The sequence below is a fragment of the Canis aureus genome, chromosome 29 (assembly GCF_053574225.1).
Source record: "Canis aureus isolate CA01 chromosome 29, VMU_Caureus_v.1.0, whole genome shotgun sequence".
In the NCBI taxonomy this organism is placed as follows: Eukaryota; Metazoa; Chordata; class Mammalia; order Carnivora; family Canidae; genus Canis; species Canis aureus.
This window is the reverse complement of record NC_135639.1, coordinates 8,745,667-8,768,355: the sequence shown is the minus strand read 5'-3', so window position 1 is coordinate 8,768,355 and position 22,689 is coordinate 8,745,667. Positions and strand designations below refer to the sequence as shown.

Sequence of the window (22,689 nt, the reverse complement as noted above, 5' to 3'; positions counted from 1 at the left end):
CCCGCTCCACCGCCTCCGCGCCCGCCCCGCCCCGCCTCGCGCCGCGCCGCGCCGCGGGGTCACTAACGCGGCCGCTGACCCGCGCCGAGCGCACCTGCGCCCGCCCCACCCCCGCCCCGGGCCGCCCGGCAACCGCCGCCCACGCCGCCCGCTCGCTCCGCCCGCCCACGTGCTAAAACCGCCCGCGCCCGCGCCGCGCCTGCGCACAGCTCCCTCCGGGCCCAGGGGCCGCCGCGGCGCATGCTCCGACCCGGGCTCTCCCCCGCCCGCCGGCCGCGGGGCTAGAGCCGCCGGGCCCAGGGCAGCCGGCGCGCATGCGCGTCTCCGGGACGCGTCCTTCCTACCCCCGGGACCAGGAGCCCGGGCCTCGGGTGTGAAGCCCGCGGCGCCGGAAGTGGCCGTGCTCCTCCGCCTCGCCTCGCCTCGCCTCGGCCCTGGCGGAAACTGACGCCCTGGAAGAGAGGTTCCGGGGTTGGCCGGGGCTGGCGGCGGCGGGATGGAGAGCGGGGCCGAGGACGCGGGGCTGAGCCGCCGCCCGGTGCTGGCCTCCTCCTGGGACGCCGCCTGCGGAGCCCTGGCCCAGAGCCTCCGCCTCACCCGCGCTGACCTCGGCGCCCGGGAGCTGGACTGGGACGAGCTGCTGGCGCCGCCTGCCGCGGGGTGCGTGGGGCCGGCGGGGCCTGGGGCGGCGGCTGCGGGTGGTCGTGCCCCTGGGGATGCGGGGAGGGCAGGTGGGGGCGGAGGGGGAGGGGGCGGAGGGGGAGGGCAGGTGGGGGCGGAGGGGGAGGGGCGGAGGGGGAGGGTAGGTGGGGGCGGAGGGGGGAGCGGGGAGGGCAGGTGGGGGGGACAGGGAGGCGGCGGGCGGAGGGGGAGGGCAGGTGGGGGCGGAGGGGGAAGGGGGCAAGGGGGAGGGCAGGTGGGGGCGGAGAGGGAAGGGGCAAGGGGGAGGGCGGGTGGGGGCGGAGGGGGAGGGGGCAAGGGGGAGGGCAGGTGGAGGGGGAGGGGGGAGCGGGGAGGGCAGGTGGGGGGAGGGGGACCAGGAGACGGGGGAAGGGGAGGGCCGGTGGGGGCCGTGCGGGGGGCGGGGGTGGGGGAGGGCGGGGTCCCTCACGGGGCACACGGGAGGCGCCCGGGGAGCTGGCTGCGTGGAAATGCGGGGGCCCGCGGGGGTCGCGCCCTGGAGTCCGCGGGTGCTGGCGGCGGGGGCGGGGCGGGGCGGGGCCCCAGGGCTCAGTGGAGGAGGTGAGTGGGGACGACCCGCGCGCGGCCTCCCCCTCCCGAGAGCTCCGAGCAGTGCCCACGACTGGCCCCAGTAACGCGTCGGGCGCTCTTCTTTGCAGCCGAGAGCTGGTGGTTTTGAGGACAAGCCCGAGCAGCCCTGACGAAAAGCCCTGCTTCCTTTACCTGAGATGTGACCCTAAAGCAGGTGAAGAAATCGCTTCTGTTGGCGTTTCGAGTTCAGCGAGAAACATGGAAGTGTACGTGGGAGAGGAGTACTGTGGCACCAGCAGGGGCAAGAGTGTGTGCGGTGACCTGGGCGGCAGGTGGGTGACAGGCCACCCGCAGGTGTTGTCCCCAAGCCCTGTGACCTCCCTCAGCTTTGCTGGTACTCACCGACTCCCTGAGCTTGATGCCAGACGCCAGCGGGGAGAAGTTTCTCGCTCCTACGGGTCTTTGAGACAGTCTGGGTCAGCTTTCTCCTGGGTATAAATGTGCAGACCTGGAGCCGATGGAGGGAGGTGCCTGGGTGGAGGGTCCTACTAGTAAGTGGAAGACTTTGATTAGAATTTAAGTTCTAAAAAAAAAAGAAAAAAGAAAAAAAAAGAATTTAAGTTCTGAGATAAATGTTTTTGGACTGTCTTAACTCAGACGGGTCTGTTTTCCAAAAATTAGTTAATCAGTCTGGAAAGTTGAACACGTTTTCTTGTAGGAAGCCCATTAGGAATAGTGCAGAAGTCCCACTGTGCCATACCACTATATTTAACCTGAGATTGTTTTTTATTTTTTATTTTTATTTTTCTTTTTGGGGGAGGAAAGCAGAGGAAGAGAATCTGAAGCAGGCTCCATGCAGGTGTGGTATCCATGGGATTGGATTTCAAGAGCCTGACATCATGACCAGAGCGAAACCAGAAGTCCAACCCTTAACCGAGGGAGCCACCCGGGCACCCCTGATTTTTTTTCTGAATTCTTGAGTCTGTCCAAGTCTTTCTTTAATAGAACTCAGAATATGAACTGTTTCATATACCATGTATATGGTATATGGCGCATTTGGTGGAGGAACGAACTCTTGGTTTTGGCTCAAGTCATGATCTCAGGGTTTGAGATGGAGCCTCACTTCGGCTCTCCTCTCAGCCTGGAGTTGGCTGAAGATTCTCTCTCCCACTTCCTCTGGCCCCACTGTGCAGTCTCACTCTGCTCCCCCCCCCCCCCAATAAGTAAATAAATATGCCCTGTGCTGCATGATTATACGTGTTATCTAACTTAACTTATATAAGTAGTAAGTGACAGATGTAGTGTTTTTACCCAGTGCAATTCAGTTTGAAGCCACAATTCTTTATGCCTCACCAGGAAAACTGAATTCTCAGGATTTATGTATTGTCCTTGAAACCTTCATTTTTTTTTTTTTAAGATTTTATTTATTTATTCATGATAGACATAGAGAGAAGCAGGCTCCATGCCGGGAGCCTAATGTGGGACTCGATCCTGGGACTCCAGGATCACGCCCTGGGCCAAAGGCAGGCGCTGAACCGCTGAGCCACCCAGGGATCCCAAAACCTTCATTTTTAAATGTAACTATTAAAAGTGATAATGTATGAAAATTTTAAGAACTTTTTTATTTGCAGTGAAGATGAAAAGATTATTTTGTACAAGAAGTACCTAACATTGGAGTCCTCCGTACATTCTTGTAAAATAAAGGTAAGTAATCACTCAATTATAACTAATTTGAAAAATGCAGTTATTTTTGTGCTATATAAACTTATCTTCTGATGGTTCAGTAATGCAATACATTCATTCAGTGTGGTCCTTGGTTTTAGTTGAGAAATACTTAGTGAACATGTAAGAAGAAATTTTCTAAAAAATCAACATTCTTCTTTTAAAATGTGAACATTTATTAGCTATGGCAATGCCAAGCCATATACTATTGTTCATACAGTGTTATTGTACTTTTAAACCTTGGGAAACTGAATTTAAAAGCATTTTTTATTTTTATGTAAAACTTAGGTGAAAACCATAAGCAATGTTTGACCCAAAACACCCCAAAAAAGAACACAGAGAAGTTTCAGACAAAGGCACCACACAGTTAAAAGACTTTGGACTTTAGCATGAAAAATATTGTTGAAGTGAACTTTAATGCTGTCACCAGAACCTAAGGAAAGAGTCCTGAGCTGGAAATCATAAGCCTTGACTTAGGAGCTTTGTTCCTGACTAGCAGGATAGGCATGGGCAAGTTTCTTCACCCCTTCAAACCTACCTTGTAGGTTATGTTAGGAGGCTGAAGACAGTACATCTTTGGGTTATTTTCATCCCTAAAATACTTTATCTCTGTGCTTGTTATTGCTTAGAGAAAGTCGCAGAACTGTTTGTTCCAAGATGTTTTAGGTAGTAAATGCTAGTATCATCTAAAGACAGTTAAATAAAGTGATTGATTCATTACCCAAGTACTGAGTGCCATTCAATCCTATACCCTATACTAAGTATTTAGGAATTAGCAGTAATAAAATAAATTGGAACAAAGCCCTCACTGTGTTGCTGATATTATAGGGGGCAACACAGATAATATGTAGGTTGCTGATATTATAGGGGGCGACACAGATAATATGTAGGTGCTGATATTATAGGGGGCAACAGATAATATGTAGGTTGCTGATATTATAGGGGGCAACACATAATATGTAGATTAAATATGTACTGTTTGGGAATTAAAAAGCAGAAAAGGGATCATAGGGAGGTGGGCATATAGACGTATAAATTTAGTGAAATGTTTACTCAATTGCTGAAGACCGTCATATTTGGTGCCACACTGAGTTTTTAGATCATGGATCTGTATTCACCTGTGTCTTTGTGTGATATATGGGATTATGTGTCAGTGAATGTTTTTTGTAACTGTTCTTTGGAAGTATGTGGGAATGCAAAGATTTGTTTCATTTAGGGGGTTCTTATAAAGACATCTGGAGCAAGACTATATGAAAGTTAAAAGCTACAGGTGTGGGGCACCTGGGTGGCTTAATTGGTTAAGCAGCTGACTTTAAGCTCAGGTAGTGATCCCAAGATCCAGGGATTTAGCCGTGCATCGGGGTCCCTACTCAGTGAGGAGTCTGCTTCTGCCTCTCGCTCTGCCTGCCATTCCCTCTGCTTGTGCTCTCTGTCAAGTAAATAAAATCTTTACTAAAAATAAAAAGCTACCGGTGCATATTTTTGAGTCCTTAATCAGTGATCAGTACTAGAAATTTTAACACATAATCCTCAGAACAACCATGTGAAACATTGTTATCACTCTCCCTCATTTTGCTCCTCACTCAAGTCCCAAGGTCACATAGGCTATGCATTGTGGCAGCATCATTGTATGCAGGTCTGGCTGATTCTAAATCCTGTGCCTGTTCTACTTTTCTACTTTGTTGCCCATAGCAGGCAGAAAATGTTTTTGGTTCAGAAACATGGACAAAATGAGGCAGTGTAAAGCGTTGGGAAGACTACTGTGGTCAGACTGGAAGAAAAAGGTTCAAAGCTCGACCTTTATTACTTGGGTGTCCTTTGACAAATTAGAAATCACTCTTGAACTCTTTTTTTTTTTTTTTTTTTTTATTCATGAGAGAGAGAGAGAGAGGCAGAGACACAGGCAGAGGGAGAAGCAGGCTTCATGCAGGGAGCCTGACATGGGACTCGATCCCAAGTCTCCAGGATCATACCCTGCGCTGAAGGCGTCACTAAACCGCTGAGCCACCCGGGCTGCCCTTGAACTCATTTTTTTAATCAGTAAATGATCAAGCTTTATTAGATCATCTTGACAGTCCCTTACAGTTCTGACTTCTGAAAGACTGACTTATATGTCAGTAAACACTTAGCATGGGCTCTAGGCAGCCTTCTTTTGTATTAAATATATTTATACTGCAAGTTGCAGTATGTTAAGGTCTCAGATTGGTACAGTTTATTTTCAATTCCTTAAACGGAGTAAATGTTATTTTATGTTTCCCACCCCCATTTGTTATTTTATGTGTAATCTCTTAGTACTTCTGAGCCTCATGATAAATTGAATTTTTTTTCTATGACTGTGCTAGAGAAAACTTAAAAATAAAAACATTTATGGTTAATTTTTTTATTCTCGAATGCTTCACTCTTAAGTGATAACAAGAAATGACTTTATTTTTTTTAAGAAATGACTTTAAATGATGGTTGTTTTTAATATCATTATTTTCTGGAACTCTTTTGTTTTGTAATAGTTGCTCTCCTTTGGTGAAAAGCAGTGTGTGTTCATCAGTAAAGTTGTGGTACAATTGAGGCGGGTTTCAGCAAATTCTTCAACAAGCTCTCCTGCTCTAGGATCAAGGATAGACCTGCAGAGGGTCCAGACTCTCATGGAGGCTATGGGGTCAAAGTTGTCACCTGGCGCTCAGCAATTGATGAATATGGTTCGATTTCAGCAGCAGGTAGGTAAAGTAGGATTCTGTCCAGGTACTGTTAAAAATTTCAAAGTGATGAGTTTTTATAAGGACATGTATTGATTTAGGTTTTTTTCTTTGACCTTTTACTGTTGATTAGATTGTTACCTTTATTTGCTTTTGTAAACTAGCATTTTGTAGAATTTCTGTTCTGTAAAATATCTTACTACAGATCTTCACAATTTTTCTTGAATTTACTTATTTGTTCATTCAGCAGGTATTTTTTAAGCACCTTCTCGGTGAATAAGGCACAGTTTTGAGCACTTTAGAGGGTTTTTCTCAAGAAGCTTAGAGATAAAGAGAGAATTAGAAGATGGTTGTGTAAAGGAATATTGGGGAACAATGGAAGAATTTGCCAAGCTTGTGAAACTTCAGCTGTTTTAAAAGAGTTTGGGGTGTTTTTTAAAGTACAAGCCACGGAACACCTGTATCAGAATCTTTCCAGTGTTTACAAAATGCATATGCCAGCCACACTTTCTACCTACTCAATCTTGGAGAGTGGGGTCCAGGAATTAGTACCGTAAGTAAGTATGCTAGGTTAATTTTATGCACTCTATGGTTTGAGAATAGCCCTTTCAGTGCAAAGATTCTGTGGAGAAACAGATTGAATATTTTAAAAAGGAAGAAATTTTCAAAAGCAAGAAAAGATTTTGGAAATAATCAGAAGAGATGAATGAATTAAATATAACTAGTTCACTGATTTCTATCTTTTAAAGACTTGACTTTGGGTGAAAAAAATGGTGGTAGATTTATTTTGGAGGGGGACATCATGTCTTTATTAAGGCTCGAGTCCTAAAATACTACGTTTTCTTTGCCATGAATTTGAATGAGTGCCAAAATGTATTGAATAAAAAATAAAGGTGTTTTCCCAGCTGTCATCCTGTTCTCCAGAAGTAAGTACTGATAACAGTTTGGTGTGTATCCTTCTAGAGTTTTCTGCATGTAGAAACAAATGGAAACTGTCCCAGCTACCACTCCTGGGTTAATACGAGAGACACTATGTTATAACTTGCTTACAACCAAGTCTTACATGCCAGGAAATTTGGGGAACACCCCAAATTTTGAGAGGTGGTTTGTTCAATCTCCTCTTAAACGTGCTAATGAAAGACTGTCTTTATTCCTTATTTATGGAGTGTATCCTGATTGTCTAGGGTGGATTATTGTTAAAAAACCAGGAATCTCTAGATTTCCAAGGCATAGCTTCTTGGAAAAGTCCCTGTGAGCATAAAATGGGGATGTTTCATGACCAGAACTACTCTTTCTGTGGAGGTGATTAACCGCACACATTATTTAGAGCCTTCCTCCATTAATCTGGATGGGCCTGTCCTGAAGAGGAAGAAAAGGACTTGGGGTACAAGTCCAAGATCTCTCCCTGCTTCACCTGTATCTTGGGATTACTTGTTTTCTTGAAAGTTTCATTAAAGGTTAATACTCTGAGTAATGTGGGTCTTATTTGACAATACAAACTTCTGTTTTATCACAGTAAACGTTAAAGTTATTCCTCATTCCTTTGTATTTGACGTTCAGATTTGCTAGCTTTGATTTGGTTTTGCTCTAGTAACTTAGAAATAGCTGAGTGGAATTCTGTATCAAAGTACCTAACATATAGCTGTTGCTTAAAGTTATCTGAATGAAAGGATGTGCCCCATTTTCTGAAACATTAAATTGTTCAGGACTTGTACTCTGTTACTTTTTCCTCTGTAAAATAAAAATGGCTTTATAATTTTATTTTTTTCTAATTATTAAAGGTAATACATGTTTGAGGTTTCCATAGTAAATAATTACAGGAAATTCATACTTGTATAATTCCTACCATATATGAAGAGATAAGCTTAATTTTTCAGAAATCTCTCTGTGTGTGTATACATACACATGAATGAAGTTAAACACACACACATAGCTCTTTATATATTCATTAAATATATGGGCTCAATTTTTTCTAAATGTTTTTATAATGTATATGTTGCTTAGTAACATTTGCATTTAACAGGATATTATGGGCCTCTTCCTAAGCAATAAATGTATATCTCTGTCATTTTCTGGATATTCTGTGGTATGTAATCAGTCCTAGACTCATGGACATTTAAGTTTTTTAGATTTTTTTTGGGGGGACATGAGTAACAGGACATTGAAGAAATTTGAATATCTATTTTTATATACTGGTTCAAATAGCTCTTCAGGGAAAATTCCTTTTTTTTTTTTTTCAAGATTTAATTTTTAGAGACAGAGAGGGAAAGAGGGAGCACAAGCTAGAGGATAGGCAGAGGGAGAGGGAGAAGCAGACTCCCCACTGAGCAGGAAACCTAAGGTGGCTGGATGCCAGGACCCTGGGATCATGACCTGAGCTCAAGTCAGACACTTACCCAACTGAGCCACCACGTGCCCCAAGGGTAAATTCTTAGGAGTGGAATTATTTTGGCAAAGACTAAGTCCTTTAAATTATTTAATATGTATTTAGCTGTCCACTTTCAAAAGGAATTGATGTGACTTCAGAACAATATATGACAGGACAAATAACAAGAATTGAACAAATTCACATAAAAAGCAGTAAAACAACCACGAGCACCTGAGGTTTGTTCATTTATTATAGTGGCATGTAAGCTTATCTGTGAATATTTTGATATTTCATACAAAGAAAACAAAATCACCTGAAGACCTCTTATCTGGAAAAAAAAAAGACTAAAAATCAGGGATTTTCTTAAAATCAGAATATTAAGATGTGTCAGGAAAGGAAAATTTGCATAGCAAATACCTTTACATTTGGATTTTTCTATTACATTTTCTGCCTGATGAATGGTCATAATTTTGACATTGACTTTGATGTAAATATCCTTACTGTTAATGCTTACGAGTTTTCTGCTATGCATTTTTTTTGAGGTCCAATAGAGAAATAAATGAATTTTTCCATTATGACTGAAGCTCCTTTCAGCTAAAGGAGAGTTGTCTAAGTCACAATTTTGGAAATATAATTATGTATAATCCATCATGTTCCAGGAGTAATTTCAGGTTTGTTCAAAACTTGGATTCGGTGGAACAAGGTAAGTTGATAATAGAGTAAATTTCCCTATAAAGAGGCACCTGGGTGGCTCAGGCGGTTAAGCGTTCTACTTTTGGTTTTAGCTCAAGTTCTGATCTCAGGGTCGTGGGAATGAGAGCCTCATTGGGCTCCACTCTCAGTGGGGACACACTCTTTCTTTTAATAAGTAAATCTTTTAAAGAGTATGTTTCATTTATTATTTTATTTTTTAAAAAGATTTTACTTATTTATTCATGAGAGACACAGAAAGAGAGTCAGAGACACAAGGCAGAGGGAGTAGAAGGCTCCCCACAGGGAGCCCAATATGGGACTCGATCCTCGGACCCAGGATCACGCCCTGAGTGGAAGGCAGACACCCAACCACTGAGCCACCCAGGCATCCCAAGAGTATGTTTTAAAGAATAATAAAAAACTAAATATCCTCATAAAGAACATTCCTCCAAAGTGCAATTCACTGAAAGAATTTCTGTGGGGATTTGACATGCATACACACTTCTTTGCCTTCATTATTCCCCCTTTCTGCTTCATTTTTTCCTAAAGTATTTATCACCACCTCCATCCACATGACTTTTTCCTTCCTTTCCTTTCCTTTTCTTCTTTAGTCTCTCCCTATTCCCTTAGCATGTAGGCTCCATGAGGTCAGAATTTTAATCTTTGTTCACCGCCATATTCTTTTTCCAGTGTTTGAAATAGTGTTTAGCACAGAGTTAATTCCTGGTAAATATTGAATAAATGAATGTTGGTTTAGCTCAGTCTAGAAATATTTTTTAGCATATCTAGATGCGCTAATATCTAGTTTCTTTAGCTAATCTTAAGTAATACTTTCCAAACTGTCTCTCATAAACAATTATTTATGTGTTTATTTTTAAGTAGGCTCCACGCCCATCCTGGAGCCCAACACGGAGCCTAAACTCACAACCCTAAGATTGACACCAAAATCAAGAGTCAGATGTTTAACTGACTGAGCCACCCAAGCGCCCCTCTCACAAACTATTGAACAGCAGAAACTCTGAGATGATATATCCTGATAAGAATCTATAGTACAATTCTGGGGTACCTGACTGGCTCAGTCAGTGGAATGTATGACTCTCAGTTGCGGAGTTGTGGATTTGAGCCCCACACCTGGGCATAGAGATTACTTAAAATCTAAAAATATATATATATATAGTACAATTCTACTGGTTTGATTTTAGGATAGAACCTTATACCTTAACACTTACTTAAGCTAGAGATTGTTTTGCTTTTCTCCTGTGGAAAAAAATTGAAGAGCATAATAGAGAGATGATAGCCTTCCCTTCAAAGTAAAGCAGAATTTTCTCAGGAACTAATACTGCATGAAAATTCTTATTATCCTGGAAATTCTAAAAGAAACACAGCCAAAAGGTAGCTCATTTTAGTCATTGAAAATGTCACAAATGTACCAAATATACATATAATTTTAAATGACCTGAGTAACCTCCATGAGAAACTCATAGCAAAAGATATGCCTAAGTAAAAATGAGTAGTTTACCATATGTGGAGGGTTGGTGAATGATATTTAATTCTGAAAATCATCAATTACTGTGACTTAATTGAGAGTATCACATTTTATTACTATAAATTAAGGAGGCCTTTGTAGTGGAGACATTAATGCTAATGCAGTTTTACTAAGTTAATATTTAATATTTCCTTTAGGAAAAACTATATGAAATCATTAAAAGATGGGCAGCCCGGTGGCTCAGCGGTTTAGCGCCACCTTCAGTTCAGGGTGTGATCCTGGAGACCCGGGATCCAGTCCCACATCATCGGGCTCCCTGCGTGGAGCCTGCTTGTCTCTCTAACCCCGCCCCCCATGAATGAATAAATAAAATCTTAAAAAAAAAAAAAGCCTTGACTCTGGAGTTAGGTGGCCTGGGTTCATGTCCCAGTTCTGCCACTTACTAGTTGTGTTACCTTCGCCCGGTTACCGTTAGCCCTTGTTTTACCTTAGCCTTGATCTCCTCAATTTAAGATTAGGGTAGTAATCTAATAGCTTCCTTCCTATGGATGCTTTGAGGACTGGATGAAAGAATGCACCTTGCCTGACTTATAGTAATTACCCCCAGAGTTAGCTGTCATTACTATTAATAGTAATGTGGATTTATTTATCTTGCTTAGAATTGTGTTCCCATTGGAGAGCAGCTTCAGTCGGTTTTGGGAAATCCTGGTTACAAACGTATGATGGACCTGCAGTCGTCATCTGCTTCAGGAACCTTGGACAAGTCACCCTCCACGCCTTTCCCTTTTAGAACTGGATTGACATCCGGATCCCTGGCTGAAGACTTAAAAGCTTATATTGATAAAAGTCTGCAGCCACTTGGTGGAGGAAACATGACAGACCTCAAAGATTATAACGTGGTGCCACAAAACCATTCTCTTCTTGAGAATGACCTCAGAAGTGCAGTTTCTTCTTTCCTACCGAAGAAAGCAAGTGATCACTCAGCTCTGCCTAACTCTGAGTTGCCGCCTTTTCTCCAGAATCTGTGTAGTCAAGTTAACCATCTCCGTGTGGGACATAACACCAAGTGGCAGGAAAGCATCACTAAGGCCAGTGAAGGCGTTGTTGGTGCTGGGTAAGTATTTATTTTGAGACAAACATGGTTTAGATTAGGTAGGTGTGAGAACCAACTGAAGGGAAACAGCCTTATCTCAGTGCATACTACCTGAAAATTTGTTTCCAGAGATAATTTTAGGAGCTTATACATTTTACCACTAACACACTTCTAAGGAATAACTGTTATGCAGAGTAGAATTGGTTGCTTTGAAAGAGGTACCTAAAAGTGGAGGTTTTGAACACTTCTCAGGGATTTGGGGGAAGGTTTATAACCATCAGATAGACTTTGGAGCAGAAAATTATTTGTATGAGTGGAGAGGACTTGTGGCCTCATAAACTTCACTTTGTTTTAATTTATGTTTGTCTTGTTATTCCGCTGGGTATGTCTGGCATTCATTATAACAGATTTTCTTTGTAGATCATGTTTGGCCTGGGCTAATTTTAAAATAATCAAAAGTATATTAGGATGGTAATTATAGTATACAGTCCTGATCCCCTAATCTTATAATCTCATGTTTTAGCAGCACATGTTTGATTAAGAGATAGTTAGGAATGTAGTATGTTCCCTATCCTTTACATACATGTAATTTGTCAAAATAGTGCATTAGACTGGAATTCAGGACTCAGGTCATACTTTTGGCTTATCTACTTTGTCACAATTTAATTTCCTGTAACTTAGAGTTTTCATCTGAAAATGAGGCAGTTGGAATTAAACAATTTCATACCAACCATCAGAATCTAACATTTGTAGAAGACTCCACCAACAGTACCAGAATACACATTTTTTTTCAAGTACCAGTGGAAGAGTCACAAATATAGATAATTTTTTGAGTTACAAAGTAAACCTGACCAAGCACTGAAATCACACAAAGTAAATTCTTTGACCTTAAATGAATCCCACTAGAAATCAATAACACAACAACAACAACAAATTTCCAATCTATGGCTCAAAAAGGAAGTCCCAAGAGAAATTTAAAAAATACTAGAAAATGAATGAAAATACAGTAGATCAAACTGAGATGCAGCTACTAAACAAGTGTTGGGTAGGATATTTATAGCACTAATTTTCACATATGAAAAGACGAAAGGTCTCAATAATGCAAAACTACAACTCAGAGAAGATGAAGTAATCAGAATAATCCTATATAACCATTAAAGAAATTGGATTTGTAACTTAGAAGCCTAACAAAATAAATCCAAAGTAAGCAGAAAGAATGAAATGACAAAGAGTGGAAATTAACAAACTTGAAAACAGAAATAGTAAAGAAAACCCATGAAGAAATACAGTGAAATTGATAAAACTTTTAGGAAGACTGGCTAGCAAGACAGGCAGAGATGAAAAGAGAAGACATAAATCACCAATATAAGGAATGTAACTGGAGATGTCACTAGACATTGTAAGTCCATTTTAAAAAGGGAATATTGCAAATAACTTTATACTTGTAACTTTAACAATTTGGAAGAAATGAATTAATTCCTCAAAAAACCACACACTACCAAATTCATCAGGTAAAATAAGTAAAATAGTCGTATAATCACTAGAAGTGGTGAATTCATAATTTGCAAGGTAACATAAAAGCAATTTCTAGGCCCAGATGATTCCACTAGAGAATTCTTCCAAACCTTTACAAAACAGTTATAAACACTTCCCCAGAAAGAAGAGGAGGGAAGATGTCTCAATTCATTTTATGAAGTGAGTAGGCCCTGAGAACAAAATCTGCCCCAAAGAAAATGAGATACATAAAAATATGTAAGTACATGTAAAATACATAAATCTAAAACTAATTACAAAAACCTAAAAATTTAAATAAGACATATAGGATCTGTAGACTGAAAACTATACTGATCAAAGAAATCAGAGTAGACCAAAATAAATAGGCATACCATGTTCATGAATTTGAAGATTCAAATTCAGAAACCAGAAACAATGTCAGTTTTCCCCAAATTGATCCGTAGGTTTAATGCAATTCCTCCCAAAATTCAAAAACATCTTCTATAAGGGAAGATAAGATTATTTTAAAACGTAGAATTGGAAAGAAAAAACTGGAATAGCTGAAACAATTTTGAAAAGAGTAAAGTAAGAGAAATCATTACTTCATTTCAAAACCTATTACATAGTTACAGTATTTAAGACCATGATATTGGTAGGGGGACAGACACACAGATTAACAGAATAGAGATGTAGAAATAGCCCTAAACAAGTATAGCCTACTGATTTTGACCAAGGTGCAATAGCAATTCAGTGGAGAAAGGGTAGACTTTCTATCCAAAAAGTCTATCCTTTCTAAGGGTAGACAGGGATATCCAAAAGGCAAAAGGTGAACCATGTCCTAAACACAACTTATCCAAAAATTAACTCAAAATGGATCATACACTTAAAAGTAAAACATAAAGCTATAAAACTTTTATAATATATAAGAAAACATTTGGGGACCTACAACTAGGAAAAGTGCTCAAATGTTACCAGAATCACAGTAATGGAAATGATAAATTGGATCCTATCAAAATTTAAACTTCCTGTCTGTGAAAGACCCTGTTAAGAGGATTAAAATACAAATTACAAACTGGGAGAAAATATTTGCAAGTTAACATGTTTAAAAAATGACTTCTATTTAATAAATAGCTATCAGAACTCAGAGAAAAAAAGATGGGCAACAGATATTTTACTAGAAATAAGGGTATACAAATAAATGAAAGATCATTGTTGACTGCACGACTACTAGGGAAATGCACTTTAAAACCATAGCAGGATACCACTGCACAGTAAGTCTAAGGCTAAAATTTCAAAAAATGGTGGCAATACAGAATGCTGATGAGGATGTGGAGAAACTGGATCTCTTCTACATTGCTGGTGGGGGCGTAGAGTGCTATAGCCAGTGTAACCAACACTTTGGCAGTTTCTTGAAAACTAAACATAACAGTTAATGTGTGATCCAGCAATCTTACTCTTGAGCCTTTGTCCCAGAAAAATGAAAACTTCTGTCCACACAAGGAACTGCCCAGTTCTTCATGCAAAGCCTTGTTTCTATGTAATAGCCCCAAACTGGAAACAATCAAAATGTCTTAAAATACCTGAAGACTTCAAACAAACTGTGGTATGTCCATATCATGGGATGCTAATCAATAAAAAGGAACGAACCATTGACCCACACAATAATAACTTGGGAGGACATTGTGCTGAATGACCAAAGAGAATCTCAGGTGGTCACATACTATATGATTGCCTTTGCACAATATTCCCAACTAAAGTGGTAGAGATGGAGACCATTGGTGGTTGCCAGGTGTTAGGGGTGGAGAGCGTTAGGGGAGTGGCTGTGACAGTTGGGGTGGCAGGAGGGAGATGCTTGTAGGAAAGGAGGAGTTGTGCTTCTCAGGTGTGGTGATGTTCACGTGACTGTGTGTACATGGGAGAGGGTAGCATACACACACTGCCAGTTTTCTGGTTTTGTGTTCTACCAGAGTTAGGTGAGGTGGGACCATTGGGACCATTGGGTGAGGGTACTGGGAACTCTAGCATCTTTACAACTTCCTGTGACTCTGTAGTTACTTGGAAAACAGTTAAAAAAAACCCTTACATATACTGGAATGAGGCTGTCAAACTTTTTGGTCTTTACACTGAAAAATAATTGAAGCCTCTAAAGAACCTTTATTTATGCAGATTATATAAAAGGATTCATTTGTTGAAAAATAACAAGCCCGTTATATAGGAACATAACAGTTTTTATGAAAAATATCTTTTCTAGAAGAAGCTTAGGGAGAATGGTATCCTGTGAAATCTATAGACTCGATACTAGCTTCTGGTTGCATTCTCATCTATATTGCCCTCCGCCCCCCTGCGTGTAGCATCAGTAGCTAGGAAGACACAGAAGTGGAGAGAACAAACGGGGTTAATCTCTGAAGAAAAGATTTATACCCTAAGTTTACTACCTTTGGAAAGTCTAAGAAACAGAAGCATACACAACCAAAACTTGTGTTAGTCACCTGAGCAGTGACATTGCACCTTGGGTAGCCTCTGGAAAATGTCCCTGTATGTTCTTTAGAATCCCAAGGATGAGAGTTCGGATAACATCTTAGTAGTAGCGTGAGCACATTTGCCACTTCATGGAAGCTGAAAAAGTCATGGCGACCCCAGGGTTGTGTGGACCATACTCAGTCACTGCCCTAGTGTTCATTGGTTGTGAACTTGAGAAACTGAGTGCTCTTTACTTTTTTTTTTTTTTTTTCAGATTTTATTTATATATGTGCATATATATGTATGAATGAATGAGAGGGAGCATGAGCTGAGGGAGGGCAGAAGGAGAAGCAGACCCCTCCCCACCCAGCAGAAACCCTGAGATCATGACTGAGCCAAAGTCAGACACTTACCTGACTGAACCACCCAGGTGCCCCCATTCTACTATTTTTATTTCTACTTGCCCATTCCAGTTATATTCAGTTTTAAACGTTTTCATATTAGGTTAGAAAAGAATCATCCAGTTATTAAATGAGGTGGTACAAGTGACAAAAGACAAAACTAGTAATTGTAGAGTTGTTGGGGGAGGTTCTTGGAAGACCTACATGGAGACCTTTAACAACTGGGCGAGATCAGTTCTGAATTGGGGCTCAAAATCCAAAGACCTTTAGTAAAGACTTGTTCTTTGAGGGTAGACATTCTGTCTTCATCGTTACAGTCTCATTTCAGTTGTATGCTGAGATGTTGAAAGAAAGGTACAGAATGCTTTGTGCGTTCAGGTCGTGGTTGCCTGTTGCAGATGTATTTTGGCAGCTGGAAATAGGTCATGCGGGGACGGCACAGTTGCCCAGACTGATTTCCGCACTGTACGCTGGCTGCTGGTGTTAGCATAGTTGGGTTGTTTGTGTTATGAGATCAGAGATAACTGTCGTACTGGCCTTTGAAAATGTATTTTTAGAACGGAAGAGCAACCTGTGTGTTCCTACTTAGAAAAGATTCTCACTAAAAACTTGGAACTGATGGAAAAGAGACTCGTGGACTACGTCGACCAGCGACTGTGTAAACTCCAAGAGCACATGGACGCCAAGATTGCTCTGTTAATGGACCTGCTGCAGAGCCCCTACTCCCCACCCCCGGGGACCGCCCTCAGACCCTGTGACTCTGGAGAAAGACTTTCAAATGGAGAAAGATAAGTGCTCAACCTGTACGGTGCGCTACAGATATTTATTACGTATTTATTGCAAAGCCTAAACCCCCAAGGTTCAAAGCAAGTATTTCATGTCATTTGAGGATCATCCTCTCCCTTCCATCAAGTGACCTCCGTGTTCATTTGAACTCTACTTGTTACTGTAAATCCAGTACTGTGCACTAGGATTAATGGGATAGGGTCACCTACTATTTTTGTTTGCAATACTGTTTACTCTTACAGAAATTTTTGTGTATTTCTGGGTTAAGTGTTTGAAAATGTTAAAGATTTTTAATGCAATTCCTAAGTGTGTGTTATAGAATGTGTTTGATAGAAGTACATTTTTTATTTATAAAGAGGTTTATTTTATAGTCTTAGGAGTATGAAAAATAATGCGTAGAGTATGGATAATTTTTCTTTTTGTAATTGATTTTTAATGAAACATTGGATACCTGAGGCTTAAAAACCTTTCACAGAGATCACTAATTTACCTTTTGTATCATTTAATCTCAGATAATGAATAATATGCAATGTTTGAGGTGTGTGTGGACACCAGGGCCACTATTAGTGTCAGTACAGGGTAGCAGTCAGTTGGATAGTAAAAATCAAAACTGACCTATTCCTCGTTGGGATTAGTACTTTAGATTTAGTATTTGATGTAAAATGGGAGAATTCAGCTTTTATCTCAGTAAACACAAGTTTAAGGAACACTCCTTTTCTGAGCTGCTACAGGTTCTTTCCAGAGCCCTTCTCTGTTAGGTTTCAAGTGTGAAGTGCTGCGGTTGTGCACGGATTGATGAGGGCTGGAAATCAAGATTGCACTTCTCTCCAGCAGGTGTAATTTCCCGAAATTAGAACTATTATGTGTATGTCGAAGAGTAATCTATTTGCACTTAATAAACGTATCCACTTTGGAAACCACTTGTCTTAAGTAAATAGAAATGCTTTATTTTCAATGAATCTTAAAATGTTTTATTTTTTATGAAACTAGGGCATTTCACACCCATTTAATGTTTTGATGAGTTTTTATTCTTTTTTTTTTTTTAATTTTTATTTATTTATGATAGTCACAGAGAGAGAGAGGGGCAGAGACACAGGCAGAGGGAGAAGCAGGCTCCATGCACCGGGAGCCCGATGTGGGACTCAATCCCGGGTCCCCAGGATCGCGCCCTGGGCCAAAGGCAGGCGCTAAACCGCTGCGCCACCCAGGGATCCCGAGTTTTTATTCTTTAAGGGCTAATTTAGATACTCTGTCCATGTTTAGGAAGCACAGTGCTAATGTTGGGTCACACCCTGCCCGGAACAGCCTGTCACCACAGTTAGGCAATAATTTGCATACTACTTTTTCCAGTCTTTTCTAATTCGTGAGACATTCACAGCATATATAGCTGTAGGATAGGATCGTACTTCCTTTGTCATTCGGGAGAAATGTCTCACTAGGAAGAGTGCACAACCGCTCACATTAGCATCACAATTTACAAGTAGTAAAACATCTGTTCTCATTGAAGCCTCTCAAACAGTGACTGCTCCCATCACCAGCACCCTTGTCAACGACACACAGATCCCCCATCTCTTCCCTTTCAAGAAGAAGCAGGGTTCAGGGAACTGAACTGCATTATTAACGATTCAGTAAAGTCCAGGGGCAGGTGGGCCTGGATTCAGAATTCCTTTCCTTCGACTTCCACCTCCTGTTCCTCATGCCCATGTGGAAATTTCCATGTGGAAATTGTGGGCAGGGGATCTTATTTAGAACTCATTCCCCTTGATATTTGAAACCCGAGGCTGTTGAAAGGTAAAGCAGCCCTTCCTCCTTGGCCCCCTCTCCACGTAAAGCAAATTTAGCCTCTTCCCAGATGCCCCTTCCCTTTCCTCACATCCCCGCATCCTCATTCACGGTACCAGGCCCCGCGTGGGACAGGGCACACCAGGGTGCTGTCTTCTGCCCCTTCTGATGGTCTCTCCAGACGCCCTCAGAATTCCGACCCAGGGCCAAGATGCCTGAGAGGGAACCACGCGGCGGACAAACCCGGATCCTCCTTCCCCCTAGTCCCCTACCTGCTGTGTACCTTTGGGCCAGAGGCTTACTATTCCCTTTCCTCTCTCTTCTGCAACTGGGGTGTCCCAGCTTTCGTCCCGGGTGAGGTTTATAATGTCCTGACCAGGAAGCCCCTAGCACAGGCCTGGCACACAGAGAGCATCTAAGAACTATGAGATGCTCGTCTCCCCTCCCTCGCTCTTGCCCCGCTGCCGTCCTCTTTCTCTATGTGCCAAGAACAATGTACATGATTCTTAGGAGCCCGAGAATTCTAGGAAGTAGGGAATTTGTTTCCTTTAGGTCCCATCAGAAGTCCCTTCCGACTCCCGTGGTGTGGGGCCACACACTCCAGTGTGTCACCCTGGCCAGCAGCGGCATCAGGAACCGCCCCTGGGAGGTTGTCCCCTGTGCACACACATTCTCAGGCCCCAGCTGCCCCATCTGGATCGGGACCTGGGCCCAGGGCCGGGCAATTGTGCGATTGCAAAACCTTCCAGGTCCAGGTGCTTCTGATACTCCGCAGCTTAGAACCACTGGGATGGGTAAGACTTTGGGCTCTGGAGCCAGGTGGCTTAGATTCTGGTCCTCTCTCACCCATATATTAGTCTGTGACTTGGGCACATTAAGTGACTTCTCTGGGATTTCCCACCTACTGACTGGGATTAGAGGGTTGCTGAGAGCATTAAGTGGGGAAGTTCTCCTGAAGCCTCGAGGGACTCTCTCGTAGTGCAGTGCCCCGTTCTCAGCTTGTCCTCATGCTGCCATAACCTGGGCACTTAGAGAAGACAGTTGTGAGTATCTATTTCAAAATAAAAAATTTAAAATAAAAATCACTGAAGCCAGGTCCCTTCTCCTAGAATTGTGAGCTAATTGTATGGGGTGCAGCCTGGGAATCTGGGTTTTAGGAAGCTCCCTAAAGGGTTAGCAGAGAGTTTTATACTTCTCAGAAGTGTTCCCTATCGGCTTCAGCGCTTTCTGGAGACCTTCAGGGAAATGTGTCAGGTTGACCACGCAAGGGCCAAACTTCTCTTGTGAGAAGAGAGCAGCTGTGTGCCTGATTGATTATCAGCAATCCCTCCAGTGAGTGTTGGCTCTCCCCAGTCCATTCCAGGAACGTCTACACAAAGTTCCCAGCTAAAGCTCTTCATGGGGCATCTCCGAGGCCCAGCCCACGGTGGGCACAGAGTCATCCTTCACGGCACCAACCGGGAGCTGAGCCTTCGCCCTGTTGTTTGCTCAGATCTCAAAGCAGGTGGCGCTACTGTTATCTTACACCTTTGCTGCTCTTGTCCCCATATGAAAGCCTTTGGATTCTGAAGGCAGGTAGTGTGGTCCCTGGACAAACTGGGTCCAGCTGGGTTGCTCAGATGCCTGCCAGGGTGCTGAGGCTGAGGAGGGGGGTGGCACAGGATGGGAGGAAGAAGAAATGCAAGTCCAGATTCAGTGGCCAGGGATTTCAAACCATTATGTCCAGAAAGCCTGGAGCCGGTGAATCAAAGTCCCTTGAGCACGACATTTTGCAGACGATGGGAATCCCAGTGTCCACAGTGAGACCGGAAAGATCAAGTGTGTGAGTGTGTGGCATGGCCCTCTTCTTTCTCCTCCCTCCTTCCTTCCTCCTTTCCTTCATTTCTTTTTTTCCTCTCAACTAAAAGAGGTTTCATAAATGTTTTAGGGCCTGAGAATACTTGAACAGGGGAGGCACAGTTCTGCCTTCATGGAACTCTGCCTTTGGCTCAGGGCGTGATCCTGGAGACCTGGGATTGAGTCCCACGTCGGGCTCCCTGCATGAAACCTGCTTCTCCCTCTGCCTGTGTCTCTGCTTCTCTCTCTCTCAGTGTCTCTCATGAAAAAATAAATCTTAAGAAAAAAAGTCAATACATGTTACATGATACAGGAACAAGAAAAGAAAGCAAAGGTATTTGCTTAATAATATGCGTATTAGGTATATGTATACACGTGTGTACAGATGCACCAGCATGTTCATAACAATAAGGAGGAAATAATACTCATGATAGTCCTTGTTTCTGTAATTGGTCACGTGGCAGTAAGTGCGGTTTAGAACTACCTTCTACTACTCATTCTGTATTCCCTTTGCTTTCATCAAAAACCTCAGCTGGTCATGATTCTTCACCTAGCATGATGACACAAGCCTCATTCCCGAAGGGTCTAGGCCATGAGTAATCCTGCCCGGATTGGGTCCTTGTTGTCCATTGACCTTCATCCCAGAGCATGGTATTCTGAAGGGATACCCTAAGGGATCTGCTTTCAGACAACCTCCTCCCCTCCACTGTGTAGTTTAGTTTCTCCTCTGGAAGTCTGGATCAGTCACCCCCGTCACCACTGTAACTCTCCTCCTTGGTCTGTCAACTCCACGGCATAAGGAGCCCAAAGTGGCTGGTGGCAGTCCTCACTTCCAGTTCAGTGGAAGCATTACTGTGTCTCCTAGTAGAAGCATGCCTCCCTTGGAACTAAGACCTCTAGCTAGGCCAGCAGAGCAGAAAGGTGTGGGAATAAGAAACTAAAACTTCACTAGGAGTAATGGTGCTGGAGGCAGTGGTGAGTGGCGCCAGTCCCATTTCCACCCCTTGATTCCTGGAACTATGAATCCTGGCCGAAAGAGGAATAGTACCGTATCCTGCACACAGATTCAGAGCCTACACAAGCCTTCTGGAGAACCTTGCCCCAGACCTGCAAGGTATTGCCACCCAGCTGATGCTGTAATCGAGTCTTGGAGAGGCCATTGCACCGTTCTGTGAAGCCAGCTGCTTCAGGATGGAAGAGAAAACCCCTCCTCTAAGCTGCAGGGTGTGGCCTGCATGAGCGCTGTCACTGGGAAGGAGCCAGGCTGTGGGCACACTTCCTTTAGACCTGACTGCCTCATCTCCTGGGCCCCCACAAGGCCCAAGGTGACTTGACCTGTTTGATAAATCCTGGGGAGTGTGGTGCTTTGTGGGCTTTCTCTTTTCAGGGTGTTTATGAGCACCTGAGAGCAGGAACCATGTCTTCTGTCTGGAATAAGTGCCTAAGAAAAGCCTGGAACCCATTAGGTGTCATGAGCAATGACCCCAAAATGAGCTTTGTCAATCTGGTAATAGCTTTGCTGACCCAAACCTTTAAATTCAAATACAGCAGTAAACTCAAAACACAGAAATAAACTGTGTTAAACTATTTTGATTACTATTTCTTTTAAGATTTTATTTATTCATGAGAGACAGAGAGAGAGAGAGGCAGAGACACAGGCAGAGGGAGAAGCAGGCTCCATGCAGGGAGCCCGATGTGGGACTCGATCCCGGGTCTCCAGGATCAGGCCCTGGGCTGAAGGCAGGCACTAAAACACTGAGCCACCCGGGCTGTGCTCAATTACTATTTTTTTTAAAAGATTTTGTTTGAGAGATAGAGCACACAAAAGCAGGGGGATGGACAGATGGAGAAGGAGAAACAGGCTCCCCCCTGAGCAGGGAGCCTGATGCAGGGCTCAACCCAGGACCCTAAGATCATGACCTGAGCCAAAGGCAGCCGTCCAACGAACTGAGCCAGCCAGGAGCCACTCTATTGATTACTATTAAGAGTACTTAACATTGCTTATTTAATCACCCACATTCAGCTCTTGAGCTCACTACCATCCAGTGTGTTCAGGAAGTATCTTTTGAGTTCCAATGGAGATAGAGTGGCTTGAGCTGCTTTTTGACAGAAGCGGAAACTAAGCCCAGAGAGCAGAAGTGACGTCCATGCTCCACTGCAAGTCAGGGCCGATCAGGACCCACGGCCTGGCTCGGTGACCTTCCACACCTTCCCTGCCACCCAAGTCCAGTCCTCTCCACCACCTGACCTTTCTGAGTCTTCAGAAGTGTTCTCGTTTCCCATCCCTGTCCCTCTGATTCTGTGACCTAGAATGCTCTGGCTCTGAGCTGCAGCATCTGCCAAGAAATTCAGCTGTGGGCAACTTACAGAGAGGAAGGGTTTTCTGTGTTGCATTTTATGTCCTAAACAGTACCTTACTGGCAATCCACACTGCACGATGGCTAGGAGTGCTGGGGGTGATGAAGTCGAGGTGTAACAGGAATGGGGAGGGGCCCGTGTTCAGAATCCGGGAGTTGAACTTTGTGATGTGATCCCAGTTACAGGAGCTTGGTCTTCCCTGTGGCAAAGTCTTAGTAATTCACACCCACCAGGACTTTGATCCACATCACCTATTTTGCCAGGTGTCATCCCCTGCAGCTGACCCCTGGGGCAGGTGGCTGCAAATA

General features: G+C 43.2%; 1 protein-coding gene across 1 annotated transcript; it reads left to right on the top strand.

Moving 5' to 3' along the window:
* Positions 1–430: 430 nt before the first annotated feature.
* LOC144300987 (ATPase PAAT-like) lies at positions 431–17,325 on the top strand. Its single transcript, XM_077877322.1, has 6 exons — positions 431–660; positions 1,341–1,544; positions 2,844–2,916; positions 5,439–5,645; positions 10,831–11,285; positions 16,177–17,325. The coding sequence occupies exons 1-6, from the start codon at positions 497–499 to the stop codon at positions 16,409–16,411; spliced, it is 1,338 nt and encodes a 445-aa protein (XP_077733448.1). The 5' UTR covers positions 431–496; the 3' UTR covers positions 16,412–17,325.
* Positions 17,326–22,689: the final 5,364 nt, after the last annotated feature.